Source organism: Zootoca vivipara, chromosome 10 (genome assembly GCF_963506605.1).
Source record: "Zootoca vivipara chromosome 10, rZooViv1.1, whole genome shotgun sequence".
In the NCBI taxonomy this organism is placed as follows: Eukaryota; Metazoa; Chordata; class Lepidosauria; order Squamata; family Lacertidae; genus Zootoca; species Zootoca vivipara.
In genome coordinates, this window is record NC_083285.1 from 67,276,722 (window position 1) to 67,300,692 (window position 23,971).

The window sequence follows — 23,971 nt, forward strand, 5'->3', positions numbered from 1 at the left end:
TTCTGCTACAGATAATGTGGTTGCAGAGACAAAGCAGAACAGCAGCCGCACAGATAAGCCTTTCAAACAAAAACAAAAGATAGCAACCAAAATCAGTTTGGGGGGGGGATGTAGGTTGGGTGGAATACAGATAATATTCTCTGAGGAGCTACGTTGATATTTTTTTTAAGTGGTCCCTGTAGACCACCTGTTCACATTTAAATAGAAAGCGTTTTTTTTTTTTTAAAAAAAAACCACCCAGTTTTTATCACTGCTCCTCTTGAGCCTTCAAGGCCTACTATTGAGTGCGAGGAAAGATCCAATGAGCCCGTTTACTCATAAGTAACTCTACGGAGTTCAAACGAGACTCGCTGCCCAGTTAAGTGTGTGGGACAGGATTGATGTTATTTATTCATATGCTACTGCATGTATTGGCACTTTCAGAAAACGTTTCCAAGGTGGTTTGCAAAAGGAACAAACAAACAAAAATGTAAATGATATAAGTGCACACACGCAAATGCCTTGACACTTGTAATAGACAAAACCTTTCATGCAGTTTATATAGCAAAGGCTTAGCAAGTGGGGAGCAGGTGATGAATCGACATCTGCAGGGCACCTCGGGCACCAGAATATGCTACCGGCACACTCAGAGAACCTCGATACCCTGTGACACCCCAGTCCCTGCTAGTGCAAGAGGAGCAATGCATTGAGCATTGTGCTAAAATACTACCCACTTTCCCCATCAAGCCATGACACGTGGCACCAATCCGGACCACCAGCGTAGTGGCATTTTAGGTCCAAAAACAGTTGGGGGGGGGCACACAGAAGGCAAGTCGAGCTTTCCTCTCCCCCCCAAAACACAGCAGAGATGTGCAACTACCCCGACCTATTTTTTTAAAAAAGCTTTTAGATCATATTTATTTCTTATCTTCAATTTATACATAATCTTTGATAATAGCATATACATGTCAACTATTCTTCTGTGTACTTACTTAAAATGATATCAAAGTAAAATCTACCATTTTTATCTTCCAATAAATTGCGTTAGTTTAAACAATATCTCAAATAATAACTAAATAAAACTAAACAAATAAACAAAAAACAAATAAACACATAACTGACTTCCCGTCATTTCCCGATGTACTTAACATTTATAATCTTGAAAGCGCTTACACTCTCATCCTATTCTTATTGCTATTTTTAGTACTTACTTTATATCGTGTCCTTTTCCTTTAATTAATATCATAATATTTATACAAGAGTCATTCGAATGCAGCCATTGATATTCAACTACCCCGACCTAGGAACTGTATTTCTGCAGACCGTGTCTTCCTCGGATTGGCCCTCCTCGGTTCACGCCAACCCAGTTTTCCTAGGAACAGGACAGCTCCATCAGTCCGAATAAAAAAAATGGCTTTCTTATCTGCCGTCTCCCAATGGAGCGCGATTCCAGACGAGGCCTCCCCCCCGTTCAAAATGTTCGAAGAGGATGTCGATGGTCTTCGGGACCTCGAAGATTTCGTCGCCGCCGTCCGCGCCGTGTGCCGCACTAGAGCCGAAGGTCAGCCATTTCACACAAGGGTCACAGAGGAAGCCATCGGGCTCTTTGGTTCCGTCGCTCTGCCGGGAAAAGTCAAGAGGGACTCGTGAGAGTTTTGCGGGGCTCTGCGGAACAAAGCGCATGGAACCTGCTTCTGCAGAACGTGTGCGAGGAAGAGGGGGCAGAGCAGATTTTGCGGGAGGAAGGTGGTGCCTGCTGGTTCCGCCCCTAACAGATTGAGGTTGAATCCTGACAAGACAGAAGTACTGTTTTGGGGGACGGGGGGCTAGCAGGTGTGGTCCTGAATGGGGTAACTGTGCCCCTGAAGGACCAGGTGCACAGCCTGGGGGTAATTTCTTTTTTTATAATAATTTTTATTCAATTTTTCCAATTTAACAAACAAAACAACATTTTTTGATATAATTCATCTTAAATTCACTCATCTCCCTCTGCTCTGCCGAGCTTTGACTTCCCTCCCTCCCTTCTCGCGGCTTTCTTATTTACTCCTGTCTCGCAGTTTATTGTTGTCCTCACTTTAGTCAATTCGTAGGAATTATTTCAGTCCTGCGAGTGATTTTAAACTTCTACAGTTCTTCTCCATGTAGTCCACAAATTTACTCCAGTCTTTTCGGAACTTTGTCTCTCCCTGGTTTCGGATCCCGCATGTCAGTTTTGCAGATTCACAGTTTTTGCAGTTTTGCAGATTCGCGCCCGCAGCTCTATCCCGTCCCCGGCTCTTAAAAGAAAAAACCGGGGAGCAGGAGAGCACGCAGGGCACCGCTGGGCACCACGACCCTCAGGGTAACCCCCCCTGAGGTTTTGGAGGTCCGCGGAGCCTTCGCGCGACCTCCATGAGCCCCGTTAAGCTCGGGATTCCCCGAGAGGCTATCCCGCGCTTCCTAAGATGTCCGCAGCTCGCCGGAAGTCCACAGCCTAGGGGTAATTTCATGGAGGCGCAGGTCAATTTTGTATCCAGGGCAGATGTCTACCAGCTCCATCTGGTGCGCAGTCTAAGACCCTCCCTGCCCGCAGACTGTCTCGGCCAGAGTGGTGCATGCTCTACTTATCTCCTGCTTGGACTACTGCAATGCGCTCTATGTAGGGCTACCTTTGAAGGTGACCTGGAAACTACAACTAATCCAGAAGCGGCAGTCAGACTGGTGACTGGGAGCGGCTGCTGAGACCATATAACACTAGTCCTGAAAGACCTACATTGGCTCCCAGTACCAATCAAAGTGTTGGTGCTGACCTTGAAAGCCCTAAATGGCCTCGGCACAGTAGACCTGAAGGAGCGTCTCCACCCCCATCGTTCAGCCTGGACACTGAGGTCCAGCTCCGAGGGCCTTCTGGCGGTTCCCTCACTGCGAGGTTACAAGGAACCAGGCAGAGGGCCTTCTCGGTGATGGCGCCCGTCCTGTGGAATGCTCTCCCATCAGATGTCAAGGAAATAAACAACTATCTGACTTCTAGAAGACATCTGAAGGCAACCCTGTATTGAGAAATTTATAATGTCCAATGTTTTATCGTGTTTTTTAATATTCTGTTGGGAGCCGCCCAGAATGGCTCGGGAAACCTGGTCAAATGGACAGGGTATAAATATTATTATTATTATTATTATTATTATTATTATTATTATTATTATTATGATCGCTGGCCACACCCCTTCGGAAGCCGCCTAGACAAGGCTGGCATGAAATCATCCTGTCCAACTGCAGCACCAGAAGTTGCCTTAGACACAGACAGAACACTGGGTCCATGTAGCTCAGTAGTGCCCACACTGGCTGGCAGCAGCTGTTAAGGATTTCAAGCAGGGAGTTTCTCCCAGCTCTACCTGAACCTGGGACCTTCTGTATCCAAGGAAGATCCTCTACCAGAGAGGTACGGCCTAAGGGAGGGGCAACCAGCCAACTCCCATCAGCCTCAGCCAGCATGGCCAATGGTCAGGGTTCCTGGGAGTCAGAGTCCAGCAACATTTAAACCCACGTATGTGTGTAAGGCCCTTTCACATGAACCCTGGATCAGTGGCTTCCAGAGGTGCGTGGCCTCCTCTTTCTATATGAACCTACCCGGTCCCCGAGATCATCCTCCAAGGCCCTCCTTCATGTGCCTCCTCCTCGATAGGGCAGGAGGGTGGCAACACGAGAACGGGGCCTTCTCTGCAGTGGCTCCCCGTCTGTGGAATGCTCTCCCCAGGGAAGTTCACATGGCGCCTTCATTATACACCTTTAGGCACCAGGCAAAAACGTTCCTTTTTAACCAGGCCTTTGGTTTAACCATACCCTTTTAAAATGTGGCTCGTGGGGGGATATTATTGGGATTTGTTTTTTAATTTTGATTTCATATACAGTGGTCCCTCGCTTAACGAATGCCCTGCTTAACGAAATTTCCGCTTAACGAAAGGATTTTTTGAGCAGAGGTTGCCTCGCTAGACGAATTCGTTTTATGAAAAATTCGTCTAGCGAATCGCGGTTTCCCATAGGAATGCATTGAAATTCAATTAATGCGTTCCTATGGGCAAAAAAAAAAATTCCCAAAAAAAATTCAATGCATTCCTATGGGATTCGCTAGACGAATTTTTCATTATAAGAAAAGACCTCCAGATATAGGGTGGTATATAAATTCAAATAATAATAATAATAATAATAATAATAATAATAATAATAATAATTCTGTTTTCTCTTCACAAATTCTCTTTAGAGACCTGTAAGCAGCTTCCCATAGGAGCAAGCAAAGGAACGCCTTGGTAAGCTAGTGGTAAAGCAGAATCCTTCATGGGATTCTTTAGCTGTGATTGCATTGCAACGGGTTAGACTAGATGACCCCTGGGTCCCTTCCACCTCTCCAGTTCTAGGGTTCTATCCACTGTCGTCCCTCCAGTTCGGCTGAGGATGCTCTCTTGCCAATCCCATCACTCCACCACATTCAGAGTAACGGATGTTCCACTATGACTGAGAAAGCCTTTCCATTGGAGGTCCATTTAAGGGATCTTTCGGAAAAGAGGCAAACCCTTTTAAACTTGGTTTGGCGCTAACTAAACGTACGCCGATGTTTTTTCTGAGTTTGCCCACAGCTATCTGTAACTCTCAATTCAAACACGCACACTCTGGGTTGAAGTATGTGACTGCTTTCTTCATCCCTACTTGACAGCGGTGCTGTAATGCTTGCTTTCTGTCACTAGGTGTCGCTATTGAGCCAATTCCCATTTCTAAGCGAATGGTGACGCAAACGGGCATAAAGTGAGAGGCTATCCAAGCAACAGCCATCACGGGACAGAGGGACTAACAGAGCAAAGCAAAACTCCAGAACAGGTAAATGGGTGGAACAAACTTCTCCATTTCCGTAGAACCAGTAAACATTTTGCACTAGCAAGACACAGATTGAGGTAGGGTGGAGAGAAGTTATGTTCTGTCTGCCCCAAGTGCCCTGTTCCGTAAGAAGAGGCACGTACGTAAACAAAAGGCATTTTCTTCATGGTTAGGATGGTGTCTCGGGAAATGACGTTGAAGCAGCCCCGCCCGGAGCACCGAATTTCTGCCTCCTTGCACACTTCACTAGTTAATTCAGGCTGAAAATAGTGCTCCTGGAAAATAAGAAAAAGCAAAAATTTAGTGCAGAAAGGTGAGACAATTTTAAGCCAGGAGTATGGCCCGAATGTGGCTCTCCAGTTCTCTCCCATCTGGCCCCCAGGACATTCCTCTGCCTCAGCCACCACCCTGCACCAGCCTTCAGGTATCTGTGCCTTCAAGTATTTATCTGACCGGCTAAAATGTGTCTTTGAACTCTGATAATGCTTCCCATTTGCCTAGAACCGGGTTTTCCAAACGTGGTTCTCCAGTTGTTTATGGACTACAACTCCCATCATCCTTAGCTAGCATGACCAATGGTCAGGGATGATGGGAAGTGTAGTCCAAAAACAGCTGGAGACCCAAGTTTGGGAAACACTGGCCTAAATGGAAGGTAGAGAGGGATGTGTTTGTGCACATAAATGTAGAGGCTACTCTAGCGTGCAAAGGTGCACAGTTTGTACCCGTTTGCCAGCTTTTGCCTCTAGTAGTGCACTGGACCCATCACCTCCTGGCAAACAGAAGGGGAAGAAATGTAGGGAGTGAGAGATTTTACTTTCTTGGGTTCCATGATCACTGCAGATGGTGACAGCAGTTACGAAATTAAAAGACGCCTGCTTCTTGGGAGAAAAGCAATGACAAACCTAGACAGCATCTTAAAAAGCAGAGACATCACCTCGCCGACAAAGCAGAGACATCACCTCGCCGACAAAGGTCTGTATTTGAATTATGGTGCTGGAGGAGACTCTTGAGAGTCCCATGGACTGCAAGAAGATCAAACCTGTATGGGTGACTCCCTACAGGGAGCCAGCCCCCATCATCCTGACGTCCACCTCGCCAATTACAGGGAGCAGTGGTGGCTCTGAAGCAGCCAGAGGGGGAGGAAGAGACTCGGAGGGGGAGAGAATTTGGATATGCAGAAGATATTTTTTAAAAAAAATTAAGGAACCACAGACAGAGGGGGAAGGAAGTCAAACTTTGAAATGTTAAATTGATTGCAAAACTAAAGAAAAGTATAAAAAATTGAAATCTATAAATAAAAACTTAAAATAGTCTTCCCCTCCTCTTAACCCACTTGGCCTTATCTGAAGACGCCCGGGATAAAACCTGGGACTCTGCATGCAAAGCAGATGTTCTACGGCTGAGCAACAACCCTTCCTCAAACTCAAACTGACAAGCTGCAACGTGTCCAGAAGAGGGCAACCAAAATGGTCAAAGGCCTGGAAACAATGCCTTATGAGGAACGGCTGGGTATGTTTAGCCTGGAGAAGAGAAGGTTAAGGGGTGATATGATAGCCATGTTCAAATATATGGATGGATTCAAACTACAAGAAAGAAGATTCCACCTAAACATTAGGAAGAACTTCCTGACAGCAAGAGCTGTTCGACAGTGGAATTTGCTACCAAGGAGTGTGGTGGAGTCTCCTTCTTTGGAGGTCTTTAAGCAGAGGCTTGACAGACATATGTCAAGAATGCTTTGATGGTGTTTCCTGCTTGGCAGGGGGTTGGACTGGATGGCCCTTGTGGTCTCTTCCAACTCTATGATTCTATGATTCTTCCCCGCCAACTCACCCCGGCCCTTGTCACAATCTGGGTCAGGAACTTTGGAACGATGAGGCGCCTCTTGGCGCGGGTGACGGCGACGTACAGCAAGTTCCATTCATCCTCGGAGGTTGCATCTGGAATGGGACAAAGGCAAGAGGCAGACAGGAAATGGAACGGCGGGGGCAAAGCTCGGCGATTATCTCTCAATTGGGTGTTCTTTCCACCATCACCCCAATGATCATTAAAGGGGGGGGGACTGCACTACACCACTATGTCTGGAATACTGTGTGCAGTCGCCTCACCTCAAAAAGAGAGAGAAGGCAACCAAAATTATCAAGGGGATTGAGCGACTATCCTATTGGCAGGAAGCTGGCAAGTGTGCGCCGGGGGAAGCGGGGCAGGAGTCCGACTCTGGAGAGGGGGGGCCGGTGATATGTGGGGGTTGTACCAGCCAGGAGCGAAGAGTTGGAGGCAGGGGGTGCTTCAAAGCTGGAGGGTGGAGCACAGGATGGGTTCGAAGAGGGAGGTCAGGCAAGCGAAGCCTCCTCTGCACACTGCCTCCCAGAACCAGGAGGGGACTGAAGAAGGGAGAGCAGAGGCAGCTTCCATGCCGGCGCAGTCTCCGGCTGCATTCACACAGCCTGCCGGGGAGATGTACAGAAAATGGTGGAGGGGAGCGACCCCCTTTTGCGGCAACCACTCCATAGGGCGCAGACCTGGGAAGAGCTGCCTAGGCGCTAGGCTGGGCATTCAGCTAGACAAGAAAGAGGTCCCTATCTTCAGGGTGCATTCCTTGGGCTGGGGTACGCCCTTGGCAGCTGCAAGGAAAGGTAACAGCACTGGGGGCTTTTTCGCTGGAAGGAAAGTAAGGGGAAGCATAGCGGGGGATGACCCAGCGTTATCCATTGAAGCTGAATGTTGAAATATTTTAAACAGCTGCGTTGAAATAAAATGAGGGGAGAACCTTCTGCACAATCTTGGAGGACAGGCGGCCAAGGGGGGAAAGGCTTTCTTACTGGTGCGGAAAATGGGTATCCTCTCGAAGGCGGGCTGCACGGAAGTCATGCTGATGCTGCTCATGAAGTCGTCTGCCACTTGGACGGTGTCGAATTCCAAGCCTTTGGCCTTATGGACGGTCCCCAAGACATGATCTGAAGGAGGCAAAGTGAAAAATCAACTTGTTGGGCTGGCTTGTGAGAGTAACAAAGGAAACCCCCTGTGTTGCAAAAACAGAAAAACTTTCAACAGTAACGGGCAACACGTGGCTAATCATGTTCTAACAGAATATCTGTAACATGTATTATTTCACAATTCTTAAACAGAAAAATACATGATGGAGATACAAATGATAAAATAAATCAGTATCGTAGAACAAAATTAGAGAAGGTAGTCAATCAATATCACAGAGGCAAACAAGCCTTTCAAAGGTCCCAATCCTGTCATTGGGCGATAATAGAAGCTCCGAGCGTAGCAATTCTTAAACAGAGAGTATGTAATAGAATCACAGAAAATGAAAGTCTATCACTGTTGCATGAACAAAATTAGACAACATAGTCCATCAGTGTCAAAAGAGGCAAACAAGCCTTTCAACAGTCACAATCCTGTAACCGTGCGATAATAGATGATCCAAAACGTGAGAGGGCAGTTCGAGTACAGTGCAATTGCATCTTATTTAGGGGGGCGGGGCGGTTCCAAGAGTGAAAACTGGGTATACCCAAACCCTTGGAGCCGCCCCCTGTGGCTAGTAGGTAGTAGGTGAGGGAGGGGAGAGAGAAAGAATCCCCAGTATCCCAGAGCCTGTGAACCAAGAGAGCCTTGCCCCCGAGGCAAGGTAGAGAGCATAAAAATGGGCCTGGCACAAAAAGAGCCTTTAAGCTTGGATTTTGTGGGATAACCAGCCTCATATAACCAACAGGCTTAAGTCTAATTAATGCACGAAGGGGTTAAGACCATGGAGTAAGCTGTCCTGCCAGGCCTAGCTAGGTCACTACTCCCCCACACCTTAGGAGGGTTATGCAGCCTTCCTTCTTCACATTTCTCCATGTGAACTCTACCAGCAAGGAGGGCCAAGCTGGATGCTCCGAACTTCGATCACGTGGCTTAAGCAAGCCATCATTGTGCTTCCATACAAATAATTTAGAAACCTTCACCACACTTTGGAACCTACATTTTACTGCCTGCGTTTTCTTACTGCCGTATGGAAAAGCACACAAATCTGAGCTTTGAAGAATTTGTAAGTAAACAGTTTTTAGTTTACAAAATGTGTGGTCTCTTTTTACGCTACAGAAGTAGGGAACTTTGGAAGTAACTTAGAAGGGGATATTTTATAAGTCTAATACAGTGGTACCTCGGTTTATGAACACAATTGGTTCCGGAAGTCTGTTCATAAACTGAAGCGTTCATAAACTGAAGCGAACTTTCCCATTGAAAGTAATGGAAAGTGGATTAATCCGTTCCAGACAGTCCGAGGAGTACTTAAACTGAAGCGTTCATAAACTGAAGCGAACTTTCCCATTGAAAGAAGTGTGCATGCACACGAAAGCTCATACCAAAATAAAAACTTAGTTGGTCTTTAAGGTGCTACTGAAGGAATTTTTTTATTTCCCATTGAAAGTAATGGAAAGTGGATTAATCCGTTCCAGACGGGTCCACGGAGAACTTAAACTGAAGCATGGGTGTAATTGGTTCCGGAAGTCTGTTCATAAACTGAAGCGTTCATAAACTGAAGCGAACTTTCCCATTGAAAGTAATGGAAAATGAATTAATCCGTTCCAGATGGGTCAGCGGCGTTCATAAACCGAAAATTCATAAACCGAGGTGTTCATAAACCGAGGTTCCACTGTATGCTATATTTCCATGCTTCACTTTGTTGCAAAAGCATCTTGTGATTTTAAATCTCTGCTGGGGTTCTCTTGCCAGAGTACTTGCCCCAAACCAGGACCTTAGCATCTGGGGAATTCTCTTTTTAAGAGGCTGCATCTTTTTCCTTTTAACCAAAACCAAAAACCAAAACAGATTTGACTCCCGCAGTTTCAACTGGCTTGCCATCAACCATGTATGGTTGGAAATCGCATAAGATACATGTGAGATGTGATTGTACTGTATTTCAAATACTTGATCTTTGCCATTTTGGAAACAGGCAAGGGAGATAGGCCCAGATTACGATTGCCCATCCACCACAGGAGGCCTGGGGACAGTGAGACTGTCGTGGGATGAAATCACATGCTCAGCCCATCGTCGTTTAGTCGTGTCCGACTCTTCGTGACCCCATGGACCAGAGCACGCCAGGCACTCCTGTCTTGCACTGCCTCCCGCAGTTTGGTCAAACTCATGTTCGTAGCTTCAAGAACACTGTCCAACCATCTCGTCCTCTGTCGTCCCCTTCTCCTAGTGCCCTCAATCTTTCCCAACATCCGGGTCTTTTCCAGGGAGTCTTCTCTTCTCATGAGGTGGCCAAAGTATTGGAGCCTCAGCTTCACGATCTGTCCTTCCAGGGAGCACTCAGGGCTGATTTCCTTAAGAATGGATAGGTTTGATCTTCTTGCAGTCCATGGGACTCTCAAGAGTCTCCTCCAGCACCATAATTCAAAAGCATCAATTCTTCGGCGATCAGCCTTCTTTATGGTCCGGCTCTCACTTCCATACATCACTACTGGGAAAATCATAGCTTTAACTATACGGACCTTTGTAGGCAAGGTGATGTCTCTGCTTTTAAAGATGCTGTCTAGGTTTGTCATTGCTTTTCTCCCAAGAAGCAGGCGTCTTTTAATTTCATGACTGCTGTCACCATCTGCAGTGATCAAGGAGCCCAAGAAAGTAAAATCTCTCACTGCCTCCATTTCTTCCCCTTCTATTTGCCAGGAGGTGATGGGACCAGTGGCCATGATCTTGGTTTTTTTGATGTTGAGCTTCAGACCACATTTTGCGCTCTCCTCTTTCACCCTCATTAAAAGGTTCTTTAATTCCTCCTCACTTTCTGCCATCATGCTCAGCCCATCCTACCCTAAATGTGTCAATTAATCAGAGGGGATTTAATAGTGTCCAGCTGCTCCTTTGATAATTAACTGTTCTGAAGGCAGAAAAGCAGAGGATGAAGAACTTTGGCCACAGCTCAGTCGCAGAGCATCTGCTGGGCCAGTCACCATCTCTCAGCCTAACCTACCTTGGAAGGTTGTTGTACAGACAAAACGGCCTAAGCCCAGTATACCTGAAGGAACATCTCCACCCCCATCGTTCAGCCCGGACACTGAGGTCCAGCTCTGAAGGCCTTCTGGCGGTTCCCTCCCTGCGAGAAGTGAAGCTACAGGAAACCAGGCAGAGGGCCTTCTCGGTGGTGGTGCCCTCCCATCAGATGTCAAGGAAAGAAACAACTACCTGACTTTTAGAAGACATCTGAAGGCAGCCCTGTTTAGGGAAGTTTTTAATGTTTGATGTTTTATCGCTTTATCATTTTTATTCTTATTAATATTCTGTGGGGAGCTGCCCAGAGTGGCTGGGTAAACTCAGCCAGGTGGGTGGGGTATAAATAATTTAGAATTAGTAATAGCTGTTATAAAATGGGGAGGAGAAGAGCTATGGATGCCACTTTACAGCTCCTTGGAGGAAAGGTGGAATACAAATGCCATCTATCAACTTCTGAGCTAATGGGAGGGGGGTTGTGGCCTCGGTGCCGCCACCCCCCAAAAAAACCATCCATGATAGTTCATAAAAGTAAGTTAATAGTAATCAGTCCTTGAGAAAACATGTCAAGTTTTATTTCCTCTTCTGGCCTTGAAAGCAAAAAAGTTGCCTTGCAAAAAAGTTGCCTCTTACCTGCAGTCTCTGCAGTGTTCACATGGCACTGATATATTCTTTTCACCAGCTCTGGGATGCGTTCTTTGTATTTCTCCACAATGGCTATCTTCATCTCCAGTTGCTTATCTTCGGACTTTGCTGCGTAGTCCTTGAGGCCTGCGAAGCCGCCCTTATTGGCCCACCTTTTGATAAAGGGGTCCTCCACCTCAAGTTTCACTGGGAACACACAAGCAGGGACAAAATGATGCAGGGAAAGCCAAGGAAAACGGGGATTCTGGACCTCCTTATAAGGAGTGTTGGCCCGTTTCCTGACCCAGTGGCCTGGTTCGGGCATAATGGCAAGCCACGGTTTGTTTAACAAACCATGCATTAACCATAAGTTGTCCCACAGGTGACCCAACAAGCGGCTTGCTTCTTCAAAGTTCGTTTTGTTTTCCAGCAGCGGGCGAGCGTCTAGGTAGAGTCATCAAGCAAGCCCTGGATAAGGGTGTCGAGTTCACACATAACACCAAGTCATTGTTAAAGGAAGCCGAAGTTTGTGAGCCAACAAGCCGCAGCTTTGTTGAGCGTAAACAAACCACAAGCAGGGTTCACGCACAACACTAAGCTGTCATTTAATAAGCCATGGCTTTGCATTATGTGTGATTTGAATTAGGTGACGCAAGCGGGGCTTGTAACAAAATGCTACAGTTTGTGACGCTTCTGTTCAGTGTTCGACAATCAGCAAGCTGTGCCTACTTTCTTCCACTCCATTCCCAATCTCCCTTACTTTTCCATTCTCCCTCAACAGCTTTCTACAATCGCTAAACAGTCTTCATTGGTATCTGAAGAAGTGTGCATGCACACGAAAGCTCATACCAAAATAAAAACTTAGTTGGTCTTTAAGGTGCTACTGGAAGGAATTTTTTTTATTTTGTTTCAACTACATCAGACCAACACGGCTACCTACCTGTAACCAATCTTCATTGGGGTTATTGTAGTTTTTGATTTGATTTGATTCTGGTGCTTCTGCAGACCCCGGGGCTCTCCCACAAACTCCTCGATGCAGTCGGACCTTGGAAGTCGAACGGAATCCGGTCCGGAAGTCCGTTTGACTTCCAAAATGTTTGAAAACCAAAAGCTCCTGCAGCCAATCGGAAGCCCCGTTGGACGCTCAGGTGCCAAAGGAACGTTTGCAAACCGGAACAATCACTTTCCGGGTTTGCGGCGTTTGAGAGCCAAAACGTACAAGTTCCATGGCGTTCAACAACCAAGGTACGACTGTACTTCCTTCTCATTTCCAAATGGCCCCATTTTGGACACAGTCTTGTTGGCACTCGCCAGCAGAGTCCGCAATTATGAGCAGTAAATGCTCCACAGCTTCAAAATCCCGGAATGGTTTTGGAAGATCGCAAACGGCCCAGCTTTCCCCAGTTGAGGCAGAGACCCAGAAATGAAGCCCCAGGAGCGTTTACACTAACCAAAGTACTTACATTCGGGATGGAGGAGCTTCCATAGGTCCGAGATCTTCTCGAGGCCAAAGGCTTTAAGCCCCTAACAAAAAAATAAAAGGAGGGTGAATTGCACATAGACTCTGGGAGCAGACAGGATGTTGGACTTGGAGGGACCTGAGAAGGCCAGCTAGTCAAACCCGCTGTTTGATGCAAGAAATCCAGACATCACCCCAAAAATATTCAGTCCAGCTTCAATGTGAAGACTTTGAACAATGGAGAAGTCATCTAAGTAGTTGGCTCCACTGGCAAACTGTTCCAACAATGGAACGAACTAACGCAGAACATGGTGGACGCTCCTTCGTGTTTTTAGACAGAGGTTAGGTTGGGTGGCCATATTCCGGGGATTCTTCTGTTTCGGTTTCTGCTTTGCAGGGGGTTGGACTAAATGACCCTGGGTGTCCCTTTAGAAGATGAGCAATTAAATAGTCCTGAGATGGTATGTTTGATGTCAAAAAGTTCTTCTGAATATTTAGGTAGAATCTCCTTTCTTTTCATTCGAATCTACTGTTTCAAGTCCTCCCCTCTGGAGCAGCAGGAAACAAGCTCGATCCATTTGACAGCCCTTGAGATATTTGAAGATGGCTACCGCATCTCCTCTCAGTCTCCTCTTCTCCAGGCTAAACATCCCCAGCTCCCTCAACCATTCCTCATCAGGCTTGTTTTCCAGACCTTTGATCATCTTCGGTTGCCCTCCTCTGCACACCTTCCAGCTTGTCAATATCCTTCTTAAACTGAGGTGCCCAGAAATGGATGCAGTATTCCAGGTGGGATCTGACCGAGGGAGAATAAAACAGTAGTCTTCCCTCGATCTGGACACTACACTTCTGTTGACGCAGCCTAGAATTACATTAGCGCTTTTTTTGCTGCTGTTGGCTCAAGTTAAGTTTGTGGTTTTAGACCCCGAGATCCCATTTGCACTGAATGTCGAGAGGGCGGTTCAAGAACAGCCCTGGCACATTAAAAATGTGATGTCTGCTCTCACCCATGAAATCCAGGACTCTTGCCGATCAGAACGTCGGCGGTTCGAATCCCCGTGACGGGGTGAGCTCCCGTTGCTCATTCCCTGTTCCTGCCAACCTAGCAGGTCGAAAGCACGCCAGTGGAAGTAGATAAATAGGTACCGCTGCGGCTGGAAAGTAAACAGCGTTTCCATGCTCTGCTCTGGTTCGCCAGAAGCGGTTTAGTCATGCCAGCCACATGACCCAGAAAAACTGTCTGCAGACAAACGCTGGCTCCCTCGGCAAGTAAAGTGAGATGAGATGAACCCCAGAGTTGTCCGTGATTGGACCTAATGGTCAGGGGTCCTTTTACCTTTACCTTTTACCCCACCACCCAACCCTGTGTATAGCTAGCTTCATGCCACCCTTACCCCAAGGATGTGTATTTTAGCCGGTGGTTCTCCGGTGGTAAGTTTCACAGCATCATCGAAGACGGTTTGGTTGCACCGAGACAAGCGAGTTACTTTCCCCGTCACACCAGCCCCGGTGATATCACCTGCCAAAAAGCGAAGCAAAGTATCTGTCGCAGACCGAGCTGAGAGAATCAGTGCTTCCCAGGGTGGATAAGAATAAAAATCATATATATATAAAATAGATTTTTTAAATTTTAAATCAGATTTCTTTTTATTTAAATTGGGATTTTAAAAATAAAATGCTTTTGGAGGAAAAAAATCTTTCTCAAGATAGTTTTCTATTTAAGTTGCGTTATAGACCAAAGGCTATTTATCAGGAAATAAGGATTTGTTTTAAGTTTTTCATGTGTGCTGAAACTCAGTATGTTTGTTTTTTTAAATGAAAAAAGTTTAACAACATCCAGTAACAAACATGGATACATATGCTATAATGTTATTGTTTTAGTTAATAAATTGTTTAAATTGTTATTACGAAAATTATTGTTTTTCTCCTTCCAATGAAGTACTGTACAGCAGAAAAGTTGTCCAAATATAAATGGTTAACTTATTAAACCTCACAATAATTTCATAATTAGTTGTCTATGTATTTCTAATAGTATAACCAAATCAGCAATTTGTGATATAACTGTAAAAACTACTCTGAAAATTTATTATTCCAAAAATGAAACCTTCACCTGATTGTAAATACTAAGATTATACCAGCAAGAATGTCTTTCTGTAAGAAGAAGAAGAAGAAGAAGGAGGAGGAGGAGGAGGAGGAGAAGGAGGAGGAGAAGATTTGAATCAAGTCTTGCTGAGTAGTGATTTAAATCAAATCCACCCTGGTGCTTCCTTTAAATAAAAAATAAAAAAATGGAATACGGCTGAGCTGAATGCCTCACCCTCCTGTCTGCCGCCAACCAACGTCTGCTTACGAACTTTCTTGAGGACGTCCAGGAGAGTAGCAGCGACGTAAGCTATTTCGGAACCGAACCGGAAACTCTGCAGAAGTGAAGCAAGCAAGCAGAAGGGAGGGGGACTGGAAAAGATGCTCAGAAAACTGGGCCGCCTTTCCCCTAACTGGTTTTGGACTTCCAAGTTCCTTACTACTAGAGGTAGTAGTACACAGTCATTGTACTTATTCTCCACAAATTTATCTGACCCTCTTTCAAAGTTGCTGGCCTCCCGCTGCTTCCTGTGGGAATGAGTTCCACAGTTTAACAAAGCGCTGCATGAAGGCAGAACTTCAGATATACCTGTACCCTTCCCGAGTTTAATACTCTTAAATCTTGGAGCCCTGATAAAATTCGAGAACGGGTTTTTGACAGGGGTGCCTCTTTAGACAGCTTTAAGATAAAAAATTATGGGTTCTCTGATTGGTTCTCCCACTTAAAAGCAGTTACAATCTGTGACAACTACCTGTCGGATATCATTGATCCCACGCTTTGGAGCGCTTTTACTATGGCCCGGTTTCAAACAATATACCTGCACCATATTTGACCGGCAGATTTGCTAGAACCCCATTAGGACATCGCTTGTGCCCCTGCTGTAGGAGAAATAAAGAGGACTTCATATATTATTTTTTTCATTGTCCTCTGTATTTGAGCTTAAGAGGTGGGATTCTGCAAACTATACCCAACTCGATAAGTAACCCAGAGGGACCGTGTAAAATTTCTACCAGCTGATGCCAACCCTCAGATTTCCCATGTTGCAGCGGTTTATGTGATGAAGTCCCTGCTGCTTCCTTGCCCTTAAAAAAACCAACCACATGGCCTCAAATGTTGGGAGCGTTTTATCCCAGGGCATTTTGCTGCAGCTCCTTAAACATTTCGGCTGCCCTTTCTCAACCTTTCCCAGCTCTTGTGCAAAGATATTTATCAGATAAAGGTTTGGGTGGCTCAGGTTGGCTTGAAGAGCTTTCCACTGCAAGAGTGGGGGAACATGGCCCCCAAGGCCTCTCTGATCTGGCCCTCAGAAGGCTCCCCGGGCCACAACCCTCCCTGGGCCTGCTTTCCACCCCAGGCATTTTGGCAGGGCTGGAATGAGCCCTTTTGCCTGCCCAGATGGAAGCTAAGAGAGATGACGGTCTGTAGAAACTAGCCTGCCGCAGAACAGTAGATTTCGCATTCGTCGCCCTGCCCAGTTTGGCCTCCGGAACTGCCCGCCACTGGAATGTGGCCCTTGGAAGGCTGCCCCAATGAGAATGTGGAATGAAGCACCTGGGCTCAAGCGAAGGTTTGCGGAGGCTCACCTTTGTGAGGTAGAACATGTGGGTGTGAGACACTACGGCCAGAGCATTGACTGCGCCGCGGAAGGAGTAGATCTGCTGGTGAGGGTCTCCGACCAAGATGGCCCCACACGTCTGGGAAAGGACAACGTCCATGATCGCTGCAGGAAGAGGAATGGCGTATTTAGAAAGAGAAGCAGAACTTCTCAACTGTACACTGAAAGACTGCATATGTTTATGCAGGTCATGGTGAATTTTTCACAGGGGGAAAATTGGTATCTGAAGAAGTGTGCATGCACAAGAAAGCTCATACCAATGACAAACTTAGTTGGTCTCTAAGGTGCTAATGGAAGGATTTTTTTTATTTTGTTTCTGTTTAGGGAAGTTTTTAAGGAGTGATGTTTTAATGTATTTTTACTCTTTTGTTGGAAGCTGCCCAGAGTGGCTTGGGAAACCCCGCCAGATGGGCGGGGTATATTCTTATTCTTATTATATCTCACGCCTGCCAAATAAACCAGCTTTTCCTCAAAGAGGACTCCCCGGTAAGCTTAGCAAATTACGAGGATGTTAACTAAGGCAACACCCTCAATACCGCACCTCAAAACTCATCGCTTTCACAAATCTATCTTTCTAAATGTCAAACGGCAATAATATTTGAAACATGATTAAATCGAAATATGAACCCTGGGTCTGTGATGCTTATTGTTTAATGCTTAAGATTTGGATGTTTGTCTGTTTGTGTTAAATACGTATTCAGTAGCTGACCTCCTTTGTAATGTTTTGTTTTGAAATCTTTAAGATAATATTTTAGTTTTCTGTTAATCAGCATGTTGTTTTTACTATACAGTATGGTCTATATTTGACTTTCTTCAGATTGTTTTATCAAAAAATTTTTGACGTTTTTAATATTCTGTAAACCACTTTGAGGTTTTTCTTAAAAATATAAAGCGGTATAGAAATGAAATAATAAATACATAAATACATAAACAGCAGCCTGACTTGGTACAAGGCAACTTCCTTTGCCACTTTAGCTTTGCGGGGGAACAAAGGGGATAAAAAAAAATAGCTCCTGGATCAGGCCAGGGGTCTCTCTCAGGGGTCAGCCAGATGCCCCAATGGGGGCCCACCGGTGGCAGGGGTGGGCCTTGGGGAGTTTGCTCAGCATGGGTCTTTCTTGTGGCAGGAGGGGACTCATGGGGGGGTGGAAGAAGGTGTGAAATGATGATTGTTTATTTCCCTGTATCTCTTTTGTTTATTATAAAATTAATAAAAATTATATTTAAAAAAAAAACAGATACCCCAATGGGAAGTCTGGAAGCAAAGTCTTTTGCTGCAAAATGACAGATCCCTCCCGCCCTTTTAGCCAAGTGTTCGCCGTGACAAATCTGCCTACGATTTTAAAGGAAGAGAACACCTTCAACACGTTTATGCAATGCTTTCCAAGGGACTGCCAAAATGTGGGGGGGGAGGACTGGTTTCCCAGAGGAGGAGAGGGGGCTTGGGAAAGTCAAACTCTTTTCAGTGCAACACCCAAATTATTACTCACCGGGGGTGCAGTCTTGGGCCTCGTCGATGAAGATTGCATCGTAGTGGGAAAGAGAAGGCTTTTGGAGCTGCCACAGCTTTAAGTACCCTAGAAAGGAAGGCACGACATTCGTCAAAAAATAATAATTTGGCGTGCAATATAACACCATTTTTTTAAGCCTATAGGTGTCTACACACCACAGCAAAACCATGACTCATCAACTCATCCCACTTTGGGATTTCTACAAGCAAACAAAAGATTGGCTTAGCTCTAGGAAGAAGAAATCTGTTCATAAAATCCTTGTGGACTAGTATCTTTTACGACCCTTTGGTGGTGCTAGTTCATCCTTGCACAGGATCCCACACATGTCCCCTGCAAAGGATATCCTAGTGAATCAAGCTATTTTCTGTTTATTAAGCTGCCTGGGGCTATATAGGCATTGAGTTGCCTAAGAATTTCTTCCTCTGATAACATTTTCACCTGGTTTACGTTAGTTTCTCCCTTTAACGACCTTCAAAAAGATGAGACCTCTGGGCATAAGGTAAAGGTAAAGGGACCCCTGACCATTAGGTCCAGTCGTGACCAACTCTGGGGTTGCGCGCTCATCTCGCATTATTGGCCGAGGGAGCCGGCGTATAGCTTCCAGGTCATGTGGCCAGCATGGCAAAGCCGCTTCTGGCAAACCAGAGCAGCACATGGAAACGCTGTTTACCTTCCCGCTGTAGCGGTTCCTATTTATCTACTTGCATTTTGACGTGCTTTCGAACTGCTAGGTTGGCAGGAGCTGGGACCGAGCAACGGGAGCTCACCCCATCACAGGGATTTGAACCGCCGACCTTCTGATCAGTAAGCCCTAGGCTCAGTGGTTTAACCACAGCGCCACCTGGGTCCCTGGGCATAGGGCGGTATATAAATTCAATAATTAATAAATAATAGTGACTTGTACGATTTCCAGGCTCAGAAAGCACGATTGATTAAGAGCTATCTATCGATCAAAAAACCTTACTCCTGTTCCCCACAAAAGAACCCAGAATTTTGAGCAGGGAGGGAGAACAGTTTCTGCATGAGGCACAGAATTCAGCTTTCCGGGGATCTCAGGGCCAAAGCAGAAGTGATATTAAATATTTGGGAATTAGAAACGCTTCCCTAATCTACTGCAGGTGACCCAGAATCAGTAGAGAGTCAGAACTCTTCCCCCTCCAACTGCAGGCTGCCCTCTACCAGCCCCACAAATGCACCTTCCACCCACCCATGGAAGTTTTGCCTGTGCAGGGCCCTAAACAAGCCACAGTGCCTTCACAGACTCTCCCCCCCCCCGGCCTCCCCAACCCCACCCACCTAACCGACTTTGCCTGCTGGAAATCAGCAAAGGAATGCAGAGAGCCTTCTCGGTGGTGGCGCCCGCCCTGTGGAACGCCCTCCCATCAGATGTCAAGGAAATAAACTACTATGTGACTTTTAGAAGACATCTGAAGGCAGCCCTGTACAGGGAAGTTTTAAATGTTTGAAGTTCTATCGTGTTTTTAATATTCTGTTGGGAGCCACCCAGAGTGGCTGGAGAAACCCAGCCAGATGGGAGGGGTATAAATATTATTATTATTATTATTATTATTATTATTATTATTATTATTATTATTAAATGCAGGCACAAATCAAGGCACAGAGCATGACTTTCTCCCCAACCTCTGGTCACCCACTTACCATCATGAGTCATCTTATAAGCGGGCTCCCTGGCGGGCTCCAGCTTTTTCATATTTTCCCATATATGGTTTGCTTCGTCAACGATGATCTACAAAGGCACAAGAAGGCAATATACAGTGGTGCCTCGCTTAACGAATGCCCTGCTTAACGAAATGTTTTTTCTAGCGGAGGTTGCCTCGCTAGACGAATTCGTTTTACGAAGAATTCGTCTAGTGAATCGCGGTTTCCCATAGGAATGCATTGAAATTCAATTAATGCGTTCCTATGGGCCAAAAATAATAATAATAATAAATTCAATGCATTCCTATGGGATTCGCTAGACGAACTTTTCGTTATAAGGAAAGACCCGTGGAATGAATTAAATTCGTCTAGCGAGGCACCACTGTGTGTGTGTGTGTGTGTGTGTGTGTGTGTGTATATATATATAGCCTAGGTTGATCAGGCTATAAGAAGATGAACAGAGGAAGCTGCCTTACAAACTGAGTCAGACCCACTGCTCCATGCAGCTCAGTACTGCGTGCTCTGGCTGGTAGCCGATCTCCAGAGTTTGAGGCAAGGATCTTTCTTAGTCCTACTTGAAGATGCTGGAGGTTGAACTTGCTCCCCACCCCCCACCCCTGCGAAGAGACGCTGGACCATCCCTGGAGGACACAGACTTGTAAACGGCCTCAGTCCAGTATACCCGAAGGAGCGTCTTCACTCCCATCATCCAGCCCGGACAACAAGGTCCAGCTCCGAGGGCCTTCTGGCGGTTCCCTCCCTGCAAGAAGTGAGGTTACAGGGAACCAGGCAGAGGGCCTTCTCGGTAGTGGCACCCTTCCTATGGAAGGCCCTCCCATCAGATGTCAAGGAAATAAACACCTATCCGACTTTTAGAAGACATATGAAGGCAGCCCTGTTTAGGGAAGTTTTTAATGTTTGAAGGATTTTTATCTGTTTGTAATGTTCTGTTTAAAGCCGCCCAGAATGGCTGGGGAAACCCAGCCGGATGGGCAGGGTAGAAATAATAAATTATATATTGCAACAGCTGGTCCTGACACTAGACTTCTGGGTGTGGTGGGAAAGTTAAAGGGGGCGGGAATTGTTGGTTTGATGTGAATGATCTGTAGACTAGGGAGTGGTGTTTAGGTTTTGTTTATTAGTGGGTCAGAATAAATTGCTTTATTATTTGAGTATTGGTAATGTTGCTTGTTATTATTTACATGGCTGGAATACAGTGTCGAACGGCTTGGCTTTCAGAACAAATGGGCCCCCGAACGCTGCAAACTCGGAAGTGAGTGTTCCGGTTTGCGAACGTTTTTCAGAAGCCGAACGTCTGACGCGACTTCTACAGCTTCCGATTTGAGTGCAGGAAGCTCCTGCAGCCAATCGGAAGCCACGCCTTGGGTTTCAAACGGTTATGGGAGTCAAATAGACTCCCGGAACAGGTTAAGTTAGACAACCAAGATACAATTGTATTCTTTTATTTTTTTCCATAAATGTTATATGAAATATTATTGCATTATATGACTCCCCCTCCCCTTCTCTCCCCTCCATGAATTTGTCCAATTCTCCTCCATGAATCTGTCCAATTTTCTTTTAAAGCCTTTCAAGCTGGTGGCTGTCACTGCCTATCTTGCGAGGGACTTCCTTATCTGTTATTATGCCTTACTTTTTTTTCCATATTTAGCTTTGTAAACTTACAAAACCCAATCAGTCGTTAAGAAAAGGAGGAGATCCATTGGCTTGGTCAGTATCAGGGGAGGCAGTCTGCAAGGAATCCTGCCCCCCAAGTTGTTTAGGGTTTTAAATATCAACCACAAAACCTATAACTTTGCTCGGTAGCAAAGACTCACCCGCTGCTGCGGATCTTTCGACGCTGGGATAATATGTGAAAACCGGCTGTCCTGCAAAGCATCTTTGCAACAGCATTTTGTTGCAGCTTCTAAACCAGATGCGAGGGTGGCCCCACGCAGTGCGCATTGCAGAAGCCAAACCACGAGACCACCAGGGCATGGAGCAATTCTGGAGTGTCAGCTTCGCCTGTTGCACATCTCATTTTGAATTCTGTGAGAACCGTCTGGAGGATGCTCACTAACGAGCGGTTAATAAATGCCAAATCGGGGAAAGGCAAGTGAGAGACTTCTGGGAAAAGATTTATAATGAATTGAAAAAAGTGTTGAAAAACACCTTTGTTAAAAAACCAGAGGCCTTCTTACTTGGGATAACGGGAGATGATATACCTTAGAAAGATGTTACTTTTTTTCTGTATGCCACAACAGCAGCAAGAATATTATTGGCAAAGAATTGGAAAAATGAAGAACTGCCAACGGTGGATGAATGGCAGAAGAAATTGATAGAATATATGGAACTGTCTGAGTTGACGGGGAGACTTCGGGATCGGAGCGAGGAAGCAGCGGAAGAAGATTGGAAGAAATTCAAAGTTTATTTGAGAAACAAGCGTATAATAGATTGAGCCAATGGAAGTGAGGGAGATACAAAGAGGTTGTAGATAATACAAGGGTGTGAAACATGTATTGAAAAAAGATAAGGATAAACGAATTAAGAAGTAAGAAATAGATTGAGTTTATAAAGAGAAGATATTAAAGATATAGCAATAAGGTAATATTGAAGTAATATTTAGAGTTAATATAAGATTTAGAATTTAATAATTATGAAATGCAAAGAACCGCATTAGGAGGTGGAAAGAGGAAGTCTTTAGATTAGAAACAAGGGTCATAAAGCTAGATTTTTTGTTTTTCTTGTATTTTTTGTATTGAGTATTTTTTGTATTGTGGTTTTTATGTGTTTTGTATTTCTTTTTATGTGGTTTGTATTTTTGTATGTTTTTGTTGTTTGGAAAAATCTTTAATAAATATTTTTTTTAAAAAAAACAAAATCGGGGAAAGGCAATTGCGGCTGCGAGTTTCGCACGTGAGGAGGCGGAGGCAGCAGCAGCAGCAGCAGCAGCCCCTAGGGCTTTCCGATGCTTTCGACACCAGCAAGACACCCACCCGCCCGCAACACCTTCCTGCCCAAACCCGGAGCGCTAAATGAGCCGAGCTTCTCCTGATCACGAATACTCACTCGCTTTTCTGCTTCCTGGACAAGAACGAGCTGCCCCTGGTTGTTCTTGCACCAGACGGGAGTGTGTTCCATACTGATGGATTCGTTGGCGGAGGCAAAGAACGCCAAGAGGGTCTGAATGACTGTCTTGGCCCTTATGAACAACGACTGGCCCTCGCGGTTGCGGAGGACGAAGCTGACACAATAGGAGCTCAGGGAGCCAGGGTTGAGCTTCTTCTTGTAGCTGCACCAGGTTGAAAGCGGGGCAACGGGAGGGGGGGGGGGAGAGAGAGAGAAGGAAGAGACTTTACAACCGTGAAGTCCGAAGGCGCCTCGTTCAAGGGGACGCCCTCCACTTCCAGCTGGAGGACCAAGATACCACCTCGCCGTTGCCAGGTCACTCCTTGGTTTCAACATCGCAATGCCTCACAGAGATGGCTGGCTGGCGATGTTGAAAACCCGTCGTCGCCCAGCCCTAATCCCCTGGTGCCCCCACCGACCCAACTCTACAAAAAGCATCATCCAGAATAGTGGTTTGAACTACGCGCCAAGGAAAGTAACAGTGGAACCTCAGTTTTCGAATGTAATCCGTTCTGGAAGACCATTCAACTATTGTATTTTAATATTCTGTTGGAAGCCGCCCAGAGTGGCTGGGGAAACCCAGCCAGATGGGCAGGGGAATAAATAATAATAATAATAATAATTATTATTATTATTATTATTATTATTATTATTATTTCAAAACGTTCGAAAATTGAGGATCAATGGGCGGTTGGCAAAATCCATTGGGAAAAAATGGAAAAACAAGCAGTGGAAGCCGTTCGACTTCCAAGGCGCATTCAAAAACTGAAGGAATTACAGTGGTACCTCTGGTTAAGAACTTAATTAATTCCGGAGGTCCGTTCTTAACCTGAAACTGTTCTTAACCTGAAGCACCACTTTAGCTAATGGGGCCTCCTGCTGCTGCCACGCCACTGGAGCATGATTTCTGTTCTCATCCTGAAGCAAAGTTCTTAACCCGAGGTACTATTTCTGGGTTAACGGAGTCTGTAACCTGAAGCGCCTGTAACCCGAGGTACCACTGTACTTCCAGGTTTTCGGCGTCTGGGTTCCGAATCGTTCGTCAACGGAGATGCTCGAGAACCGAGGTTCCACTGTACTAACAGAGT

General features: G+C 45.6%; 1 protein-coding gene across 4 annotated transcripts in view; it reads right to left on the bottom strand.

Moving 5' to 3' along the window:
* Positions 1–230: 230 nt before the first annotated feature.
* Positions 231–23,971, bottom strand: part of FBH1 (F-box DNA helicase 1) — a 38,353-nt gene continuing 14,612 nt past the window's right edge. For all 4 annotated transcript variants that reach the window (XM_035127585.2, XM_035127584.2, XM_060279235.1 and 1 more), the window contains 12 exons: positions 22,824–23,046; positions 19,758–19,845; positions 18,078–18,164; positions 16,556–16,692; positions 15,207–15,306; positions 14,284–14,408; positions 12,894–12,954; positions 11,440–11,637; positions 7,644–7,778; positions 6,655–6,761; positions 4,968–5,099; positions 231–1,599 (listed from right to left, as the gene is read on the bottom strand). In XM_035127585.2, the coding sequence (XP_034983476.2) occupies positions 1,399–1,599; positions 4,968–5,099; positions 6,655–6,761; positions 7,644–7,778; positions 11,440–11,637; positions 12,894–12,954; positions 14,284–14,408; positions 15,207–15,306; positions 16,556–16,692; positions 18,078–18,164; positions 19,758–19,845; positions 22,824–23,046 (1,594 nt within the window). In that variant the 3' untranslated portion in view covers positions 231–1,398. The remainder of the gene's footprint in view (positions 1,600–4,967; positions 5,100–6,654; positions 6,762–7,643; positions 7,779–11,439; positions 11,638–12,893; positions 12,955–14,283; positions 14,409–15,206; positions 15,307–16,555; positions 16,693–18,077; positions 18,165–19,757; positions 19,846–22,823; positions 23,047–23,971) is intronic.